At 25.1% G+C, this 10,699-nt stretch overlaps 1 protein-coding gene across 1 annotated transcript; it reads right to left on the reverse strand.

Moving 5' to 3' along the window:
• Positions 1-404: 404 nt before the first annotated feature.
• Positions 405-10,427, reverse strand: LOC145830250 (uncharacterized). Its single transcript, XM_082938191.1, has 9 exons — positions 10,311-10,427; positions 10,188-10,251; positions 9,210-9,269; positions 8,430-8,547; positions 7,951-8,108; positions 2,125-2,211; positions 1,292-1,409; positions 864-969; positions 405-431 (listed from the first exon to the last, which is right to left on the reverse strand). Exons 1-9 carry the CDS (start codon positions 10,425-10,427, stop codon positions 405-407), a joined length of 855 nt encoding a protein of 284 aa, XP_082794317.1.
• Between the last annotated feature and the right edge of the window lie 272 nt (positions 10,428-10,699).

Consider the following 10,699-nt stretch of genomic DNA (forward strand, 5'->3'; position numbering starts at 1 on the left):
GAACTTTTATTTTTATTATTTTGTTTCGTTATTTCGTCTCAATTATATGTCAATTTATTTCTTATTTTTTTTTTTTCAATGCGCTTAAATTTTTTCTTACTTTTTTCTGCTTAGAATAAAAAAACCTGACTTTTTTAAAAGTTACACAAGTCTTTGATACCTGATTAAAAAAAATATTGAATTTAAATCTAAAACAAATTAGTATAAATTTATTCACAACCATTAATAATAATTTGATAGTCTCTGTGATTGTTTTTTTTTTTTTTTGCTTTTTTGTTACTTTATTTATAAATTTGATGTCACGAATATACCATGTTGTCTTATAAAAATAAAAATTATTTCTTTAAACGTTTTTTTTTTGTTAGATTATTAATTAGATAGCATACAATTTGATAATATAGTGTTTATTCAGCTTTCAAAAAGTTAGAATACTTTGATTTGTTGTAATACAAAAAGAAATCACTTTGAGTAGTAAATAAAAAACAAATAAAATTGACATGTTATATTATAAGAGGCAAACAACTTTGATAAGAAAATATTACTGTTTGTTTTTGTAAGGAGAGAAAACTTGAAGCATTTGAAAATAGAATTTATTAATAAAATTTTTTTGAATTAATTTCATTTAACGTAGTCTTCAATGTTTTGTAAAATTTTTAATTCATGTTTAATAAATGCTTGTTTGTGTTTGAAAAATGAAAAGTTCGGATCAAACAAAGTTAGTATTCACAAATAAAGTAATATGAGTTATCATACCAGTTCCAAATAATATTTTTGTTTGAGTCATTGAAGAAGTTCCAGTACAAAAAATCATAACCATCGTAGCTACGAGGAAACCCATTAGAACGCCATCCCTCTAAACTAACCTGGACACCGTCGCTGCTCCTCCTGAAGATGTTGGTGCTTGTTTCTTCTCTCCTGATTCCCGTGTGGTAGCTACTATACGTCAATCCTAGTTCTTCGGAAAGTTCACTAAAAATTTTAATTAATTAATTGAAATAAACTAATATAATTACACTTATTATTTTGTGTTATAATGTAACTAAGTTGGCTGAAATTGTTTACTCATACTCTGTTTGGTTTTCTAACCGTACTAAAAAAGTTAATGCGATATTTTGTTTATTAGACTGGATGAAAAAGTTAATAACTAATTTGAAAAAATAATAAAACTACTTAACTATTTTATGTTATGAAAGTTTTCAAATTATAATGAATTTTTTTTACAAACCTAAACGTCTATCAAGACTTTAAATGTGAACATAATTGAATTAATTATAAATTTAAAGCAACTAACTTTCTTCCACTTCGTGTCAACAATCTTGGGTCGTGTTGTATGAGGTCTCCAGATCTGTTCTGACAATAACTTCTCGCTTGATTCCAATTCATTTTTTGCTTGACAACTTCGAATTTTTCTGTTGGTTATTTTTTATTTAATTAATTTTTTATACATGTATTTACTCCGTAGATTGTTTATTTTTTAAATGGATTTTTTTTTAAGTATTAATATTAAAACTTATTTACTGACAGACAACGAGTTTTAAAATTCTCTCAACTGAACACTTAACTTATAATTCTAATAATTCTGCTCAATTTGAAAGCCAAAACCTCATTTTTAGTTTAAACAGTTTGTTTGTAACGATTGTTATTTAAAGAAAAAACTGCATTAATGAAACTTTAAAATAATTTGAACCTTAGTTAGGTACTTAAATTAGACTTTAAATTGGAGTTTTAGTATGTATTTTAAAGACTCTTAATTACATTACACAGTAATGAGCTACTTTATTAAAGTTAAAGTAGTATATCTGATTAAAAGTATTTTTACTAGTTTTAATAAATTTCACTGGTAATTATTTCTTACAAAAGATTTAAAAAAGGTGAGCAATATTTTTCTCTATTTCATTAAAAATTTATTTTTTTAGTTGTAAATATTTACTTGTATTGACCGTTTTACGTAAATGTCTTTCTTTTTAAACCTCTACTCAAATATCAAGTTCTCAAAAAATTTCTTTTAAGTTTTTAGATTAAAACCAAGATTTTAAGTTAATTCCATTTTATTGGTGTATTGGCTGCTTAGAAGTACTACTTAACTTTGTACAAATTTCGAAACATTTAAAAACGTTAACTAACTTAAAGTCTCTTCAGTTGTAGCTATTGTAGAAATCTCAGATGTTTGCGCCACAGTTGTTGGTGTTTCCACAGTAGTTGCTGATGGTTCTGCAGTAGTACTGTTAGTTGAACGTACTGTTGTAGCTGCTTCTGTGTTGAGACGTGTCGAACGTTGAACATTACATCGAGTCTTTAATTCTGAAAAAATAAATTCTCGATGCATTCGAGTACAGTAATGTGCTTAAAAAAGCGACCAATGAGCTTTCAACCGGAAAAAATTACTGTTGGCAAATATCACAAAAACACTATGTGTAAAATTTAAGATTACTTAAAGAAACTTTATTAGTGCCAGAATCCTTTTTCTGAAGCAACTTAATGAAAAATGAAATTACACCCAAAAACTTAAAATAGATATAACAAAAATATATAACTTTTCCCTTTTTATAGGCAAGTCTATATTTAAGTACATTTTGGAAATTTTAAAAGTCAAAAAAATTGTATATACATTTACTGTATTTTGCCACATTTTTAAATAATTCTACTAAACAGTATTTTTTTAGTAACACAACATATATTAAAGTTTCTACTCTGTAGTTCTTCTTTGCGTTAAGATGTACTTAAGTTTAAGTTTTATACAATTAACCGCTTTAATTTTTTTTTCTAATGCTCCGAATATATATGTACTAACCCCATAAAAGGTTATTTTAAAGCTATATTAAATTTAAAAATCATTGAGGTAGTTTAAATTCTGTTGTTTAATGTGAACGCCTTATCTTTAAAAATTGTATAGTGTTTTGGGTTTAACTTTACTTTAGGTAATTTTCGCTCTAATGACGTCATAATTGTACAAAAAGTTCTTTTGTCTAAGCTTTACAAAATACCCTTAAACATAGATCTGCCTACCAAAAGATAAAACTACAAGTGCTTTTTTGTTATATATTAAACTAAAATTTACAGTATTAACTTTTCTATAATTTTAAGTTGTTTTTAGGTTTTAAAAAGATTTATGCACAATAAAAAGTTCTTTAAATCATATAATTTTTGTGCACACGTTGGTTTTGTGATATTTGCTAAATGTAAAATTTTTCAAATCAAAAAACCAAAGGTCGCTTTTTAATAACTTATTTAATTTTTTTTATAAACATCCTAAAGCAAAGCACGATGTTAAAATAATATAAAAAGTTTTTGTTTAATTTTAATTTTTTTTATAATAAAAAAACAATGTTAACCCGTAATTTTATTTTTAGTAAAATAAAAAGTTTGTACTTATCTTCAATTTTTTTGTTAAGTAAAAAGTTTGTATATAGATTCAATTTTTTTCTATAAAAAGTTTGTGTTTACCTTCAATTGTTTTCTCCTGCTCGTTAATTTTCTCCTGCATGACCTATCATAAAAAATATAAATAAATTTCTTAAATAAAGATAAAAAATAAATAAAAATACCTTTTTTGTTTCCCTGGTGACAGAAAAAGTACCTAAAGCGAAAAAAACACCAATAATGAAAATAATCACTATTGATATTAAATTTGAAATTGAAATAGCTTTAAAATATTTATCCATTTTCTAACAAAAAAATGTTGTTGAAAGTTTTTTTAACTTTTAATTTTTAGTTTAATTTTGCTCAATATTTGCAACTATTTTTTAAATTGTTTCATAAGTTTTAACAAAAAACGTAGTATTTTATACAATTTTTGCTTTTTATTAGTTTTCAACTTTTTTCTTTTGATACAAAATTTACACAAAACAAAAAGTTATTTGATTAATTTAATACAAAAAGTTCAATGATGATTCATTTAACATGTTCGTCATATAACATTATATTAAGCGTATCTTAAATCTCATGATTTTTTATGTAGAACTTTTATACAGGTATTTGCCGTAACTAAAAAAGAATGTCAATTTACTGGGATGTAAAGAGCTTACTTAAATAGAGTAATTAGTTTCTAAATAGAGCAGTTTAATGTTTTATTTTTGCTTGAAAAGGTCGCAATCTCTTGCCACCGAAACCGGTCGCGAATAAAATATTCAATTTGCATAACTCTATTTATGTATCCCTTTTAAAAATAGTTTTTTATAATAACTTTTCATAATGTTAAAAATAGTTTCTTAGTAGTTAAGTGATTCAATTTATTAAAGTTAAGCCTAACTATTTGTAACATACTCTTGTAACTATAGCTTCAAATTAAACTATTTTGTTTTTATAAACCAAAAATTTGAGCTTTTTTGGTTTGGTAAAAAGGCTATAATTAGAAGTTTTTGTGCAAAAATTTTAATGACCTAAACTCTTACTTTAAGCTATTGTTTAAAAAACAATGAAAGTTTAACAATTTAACTTGAAAATAAAAAAGTTTTTGTAAGTACTGCACCAACTAAGTTAATCTAAAACGAAGTACCAGTAACAAAATTTATGTTGGTTTAATCTGCTAATGAACAAATAAAAGTTAAATTAAACTGATTGTGTTTTAGAGCTTGTATAAACTGTAGATGGGTGATTCATAGCTAACACGTACACGGAAATTAAACGCGTTTAAAACAAGTAAAACTTAAACATTTAATATAAAAACTTTAATTTAAAAAATATTAATTTGGTCAGTAAATACATAAGATTTCGAAAACTTATAAGTTGTAAGGTTATAAAGAAAAGAATACAAATGTTCGATTGAAAGTTAATAAACTTTAAATTTTATGTTCTAAAGTTTAAATTGAACATATGTTTAAAAGATATTAAGCAAAGTAACCAATTTAAATGAATGTTATTATATTGAAAAATATTTATTACGAATTCAGACAGTTACTAAGTCTCACCGCTAAACTGAATATCAAACTGCAATTCTGTTATAAATTACTATCAGAATATATTGCACAAAATAATAAAACTTTTGTTAATTACAAGAAGTATAGACTAATTATAGTCAAATGCATGAAGTATGGACTGGACACAATTACTTTTTATATATAATTCAACATCGTAGTTTTACTATAAACTTTTAGTCAATAGTGCTCGATACTAATTGAAGCTAAATATTAAAGTGGTTAAATAATAAAAAGCGGTTTGTACATATGTTTTGTCTTTCAAATTTTTTATTTAATCCTCACAATACAAACAAAAAAGATGTTTGTATATTATATATAAAACATAAGTAAAAACTGTGCTTTTATTTAACTACATAAATAAAAATACATACATGATGACAAAAATGTAGTATAAATTTTGAATACAATATAATGGTTAATAAGACTATTTCGCCAAACTAAAAATAAGACGGATAAAGTTTGAGTTTTTTTGAACTCGTATAAATAATGTAAAATTTATTATACAGCGTTTACGAATTGAATCAAATTTTTTTGTACAATATAATACTGAAGAGAAAAGCATTAAACATATTTGTAAAAAGCTAATTAATAAAAAATCTTTTAATTAATGTGGACATCGAGTGATGAGTTCTTTTTATTTTTATTATTTGATAATGTAGTATGAAGCTTTTCCAGGCTGCATAACACACACATACTAATATAGTTGGTTTTATTTTTCACAGACTAAATGTTTCTTCATTCAATTGTTACTTATTATATTATCCTTTAAGTTCCTTAAACACTTCGCTAATACTGTGCAGTTTTCTAGTTTATTTATACCAAAATTAAAAAAAAAAAGAAACTTTGTGCTCATAAATCTTGATTTGAACTTTCGTTCGGTTGATCCTATATATGATTTACAGCCGGTTTCGAACGTATAAACTTTTGCTTTGTAGATTACGTTGGATAAACAACACTTGTTGTTGACAGGAACAAGATCTTAAAAGGTACCCGTGGTATGCGACCTGATAACCGAAAGGTGCTTCGTGGACCAGCTCCTAGGACCAAATATTTCGAGCATTTATTTTTTGTCGTTCAATAAGCTAATAATATTATTGACCGAGAGTTTTTCTTGCTATCACAAATTTTTTCGTCATTATTTTTTCGTGAGTTTTTTGTTGTGTCTACTAATGAGCGACACAGTATCAGGGTTGCCACTCGTTTTTTCAACAATTTTTCCAGGTTTTTAAAGGTACACATTTTTGGGTCTATGTTTAGTTTAAAGTTAAATTTAAGGTAAGAAACTGTGTTAAATAGTTTAAAACATTGAAAAGATACTTAAAATGTGTTTTTCAAAAAACCAATTTTTGGTGATGACAAAGTTTTTTTATTTATATGATAAATTTTTTGAGTCAAACCAAATTTTTACTACTAAACATGTTTAAATTCTTAAAATTTCCCGGTTTTTTGTTCAATCTTCCAACTTTTTTTTTCAAAATTTCTTAAATTCCAGGTTTTTCCAAGTAAAGTGGCACCCTGAGTGTATGGTATGCAACAGCATGAATTATTTACACAAATTTTTAATAACTCTCTGGTTTATGTTTTCTTTTTTAAATGTTCGTCTAATAATTCCATAAAGGGTTCCCAACTTTAGTTTGAAGCGATTTGCAAAATGTGAGACTACAGTATGTGAAAAAAATTACTGTTCTGGTATGATATAATTACATTTCAAGTTGCCTTTTGTTCGTTGCACGTATAAACTCCTTATGTTTTTAAATCCATCCTCATTTTTTGATAGTATTTTTCAAATCGAAAACATTATTACGTATGTTTTCAGACTCTGGATCTACTGATGATGCAGTTTTAGAATTGGGATTTCGGTATGAGCTGATTAACGTCAAGTCTGGTGAGACATCCAAGAAAGTTTTTTGGTCAATAATTAAAAAATTATGTTGCAAATTTTTAAAAGAGTTTTAAAGGTCCGTAAGATTGCTTTATCATACCAAGGCCATCGTCTCTGTATGGACCTTTATTAGGAGGACCTATGACATTTCATTAAGGGTATATTGACCAATTAGACACTTCCGCGTCAAAATTGTCATTGTTTTAGTCACAACATGTATTTTTGTCATGCGTTGGTATTTATCACTTTTTACTTCCGTTTGTTGCATTTGATATGACCTCTGTATTAATGACAATTTGAATTTTCACCTATGAATTTTTTCCATTCTGAATCCAAATACTTATTTAAAAAAAAAATATTTGAATTATTTGAACTATTTAAAACAATAATATACTATTCACAGCCATTAATAATAATTTGATAGTCTCTGTGATGTTTTTCTTTTTTTTTGTTACTTTATTTATAAATTTGATATCACGAATATACAATAGTGTCTTATAAAAATTATTTCGGTAAACGTTTTTTTTTTGTTAAATAATTAATTACATAGCATACAATTTGATAATATAGTGTTTATTCAGCTTTCAAAAAGATAGAATACTTTGATTTGTTGTAATACAAAAAGAAATCACTTTGAATACTAAATAAAAAACAAATAAAATTGACATCTTATATTATAAGAGGCAAATAACTTGGATTCAAAAGATATTTTTATTTGTTGTAATATAAGCAGATAAAAAATTAGATAAAATTTAAACTAACAAAATATTGCTTGTTTCATTTTAAAGAAATATAAAATATTTTGAATTATTATGTAACACAATAGGATAATAAAATTGACATCTTATATTATAAGAGGCAAACAACTATGATAAGAAAATATTACTGTTTGTTTTTGTAAGAAGAGAAAACTTGAAACATTTGAAAATGGAATTTATTAATATAAATTTTTTGATTTAATTTCATTTAACGTAGTCTTTGATGTTTTGTAAAATTTTAAATTCATGTTTAATAAATGCTTGTTTGAAAAATAACAAGTTCGGATCAAACAAAGTTAGTATTCACAAATAAAGTAATATGAGAGATCAGGACCGTTCCAAATGGTATTTTTGTGTGAGTCATTGGAGAAGTCCCAGTACAAAAAATCCCAACCATCGTTGCTACGAGGAAACCCATTAGGATCCCATCCCTCCAGCATCACCTGGACTCCGTCGCTGCTCCTCCTCCAGATGTTGGTGTTCTTCTCATCTCTTTTGATTCCCAAGTGGTAGCGATAATTAATCAGCAATCCAATTTCTTTGGCAATTTCACTAAAAATTTTAATTAGTTAATTGAAATAAACTAATACAATTACACTTATTATTTTGTGTTATGATATAACTAAGTTGGCTGAAATTGTTTACTCATACTCTGTTTGGTTTTCTAACCGTACTAAAAAAGTTAATGCGAGATTTTTTTTTATTAGACTGGATGAAAAAGTTAATAACTAATTTTAAAAAATAATAAAACTACTTAACTATTTTATGTTATGAAAGTTTTCAAATTATATTGACTATTTTTACAAACCTAAGCGTCTATCAAGACTTTAAACGTAAACATAAATGAATTAATTTAAATTTTAAGCAACTAACTTTCTTCCACTTCGTGTCAACAATCTTGGGTCGTGTTGTACTAAGTCTCCAGATCTGTTCTGACAATAACTTCTCGCTTGATCCCATTTCATTTTTTGTCTGACAACTTCGAATTTTTCTGTTGGTTATTTTTTATTTAAATAATTTTTCATACATGTATTTACTTTGTTGATTATTTATTTTTTAAATAGCATTTCATTTGTTTTTTTTTTAATTAGTTTTTAATTAAACAGTTTGCTTGTAACGAACGTTATATGAAAATAAAACTTCACAACATTTTTAATCTTCGTTTGATACTTAACTTTAATTTTAATTAAATTTTAGATATGTTTAACTATGTATTTTAAACATTTAAAACTCCATTACACAGTAATAATCTCCTTTAATAAAATTAAGTAGTATATCTTGTTAAAAGTTTTTTTTTCTAGTTTTAATAAATTTTACTGGTAGTCATTTCTTACAAAAGATTTAAAAAGGTAAGCGATGTTTTTCCTATTTCACTAAACAACCACCGTCTGCTTCAAGTAAATAATTTTTCTTTACAGTTTATTTACTCTTGTTGTAAATACTTATTTCGGTTAACCGTTTTACATAAATGTATTTTTTTTAACTTCTACTCAAATATTAAGTTCTCGTAAGGATACTTTTAAGTTTAAAGATTAAAATTAATAAACAAAAGTCTAAAAAAAATTTTAGACTAGTTCATTGTATAGGTGTTTTAGCTGATAGAGATACTGTTTAACTTTGACAAATTTTGAAACATTTAAAAAGTTAACTAACTCAAAGTCTGTTGAGTTGTTGGAGTTGTCGAGTTATTAACATCAAATCGAGCCTTTAACTCTGAAAAATATAATTCTTAATGCACAGCACCACAGTACTGGGCTTATAAAAAATCGATCTTTGAGCTTTAAACTGGAGAAAAAACTGTTGACAAATATCAGAAAACACCATGTGCAAAATTTCAGATAATTTAAAGAACTTTTAATAGTGCGTGAATCGATTTTCTTAAAATTGTAGAAAATATGACCTTTTTACTGTAAATTATAGCAGAAATATAATTATAATTAAACTGTGTAAAAATTATATCCAATATGTATACTAACACCATAAAAGGTTATTTTTAAGCTATATTGAGTTTGAAAGTCATTGATTAAACTAAATTGTTTAATGTAAAAGCTATTGGTTTTATAAAAAGTACAATATTAAGGGTTTAACTTCACATTAGGTAATTTCCGCTGTTATGACTTCATAATTGTACAAAAAATTCTTGGGGTCTAAGCTTTACAAAATACCTTTAAACATAGATCTGCCTACAAAAAGATAAAACTATTTAATAAATTGATTTTTCTCATACACTAAACTGAAATTTACAGTATCAACTTTCTTTTTGGCACAATAAAAAACTCTTTAAACCAATTTTTTGCACACGGTATTTTTGTGATATTTGCTAACTGTAAAATTTTTCGAGTCAAAAAACCAAAGGGCTTTTTTTTTTATATAATCACCCTATTGCACAACCACGTAGTTAAAATAAAATAAAAAGGTGGTGTTTAATCTTAATTTTTTTTATATAATAAAAAAAACTTAGTTTTTTAAATAAAATAAAAAGTTAGCTTCAAATTTTATGTTAAGTAAAAAGCTTAAATTTACCTTGAAATTTTTTTGTTAAGTGAAGAGATTGTATTTACTTTCAAATTTTTTGTAACATAAAAAGTTTGTATTTACCTTCATTTTTTTTAATAAAAATTTTGTATTTACCTTCAATTTTTATGTTAAGTTCCAATATTGTTTTCTCCCGCTCGTTAAATATCTCCTGCATGACCTTTCATAAAAAAATATAATTAAATTTCATCAAACAAAATTTTAAATAAATAAAAAAACCTTTTTTGCTTCCTCGGTGACCGTAAACGTGCCAACTTGAAAGAGGGCACCCGTTGTGAAGATAATCACTATTGATACTAAATGTGCAATCAAAAGAACTTTGAAATATTTATTCATTTTCTAGCAAAAAAAAAATTGTTGAAAGATTGTTTTTAATTTTCAATATAGTGTTGCTCAATATTTGCAACTATTTTATATATTGTTTCATAAGTTAAACAAAAAACGTAGTATTTTATACAATTTTCGCTTTTTATTAGTTTTCAACTTTTTTTTTTCTTTTAATACAAAATTTACTCAGAACAAAAACTTATTTGATTAATTGAATGCAAAAAGTTCAATGATGATTTATTCACCATTTTCTTCATATAACATTATATTAAGCGTATCTT

The sequence above is a fragment of the Thalia democratica genome, chromosome 2 (genome assembly GCF_965202585.1).
Source record: "Thalia democratica chromosome 2, ktThaDemo2.hap1.1, whole genome shotgun sequence".
NCBI classification, from domain to species: domain Eukaryota; kingdom Metazoa; phylum Chordata; class Thaliacea; order Salpida; family Salpidae; genus Thalia; species Thalia democratica.

Coding starts and splice junctions, on each gene's coding strand:
- LOC145830250 (XM_082938191.1), bottom strand. CDS start 10,427: ATGAATAAATATTTCAAAGTTCTTTTGATTGCACATTTAGTATCAATA. Junction 10,252..10,310: donor TCACCGAGGAAGCAAAAAAG/GTTTTTTTATTT, acceptor TTTTTATGAAAG/GTCATGCAGGAGATATTTAA. Junction 9,270..10,187: donor ACTTAACATAAAAATTGAAG/GTAAATACAAAA, acceptor TATATTTTTCAG/AGTTAAAGGCTCGATTTGAT.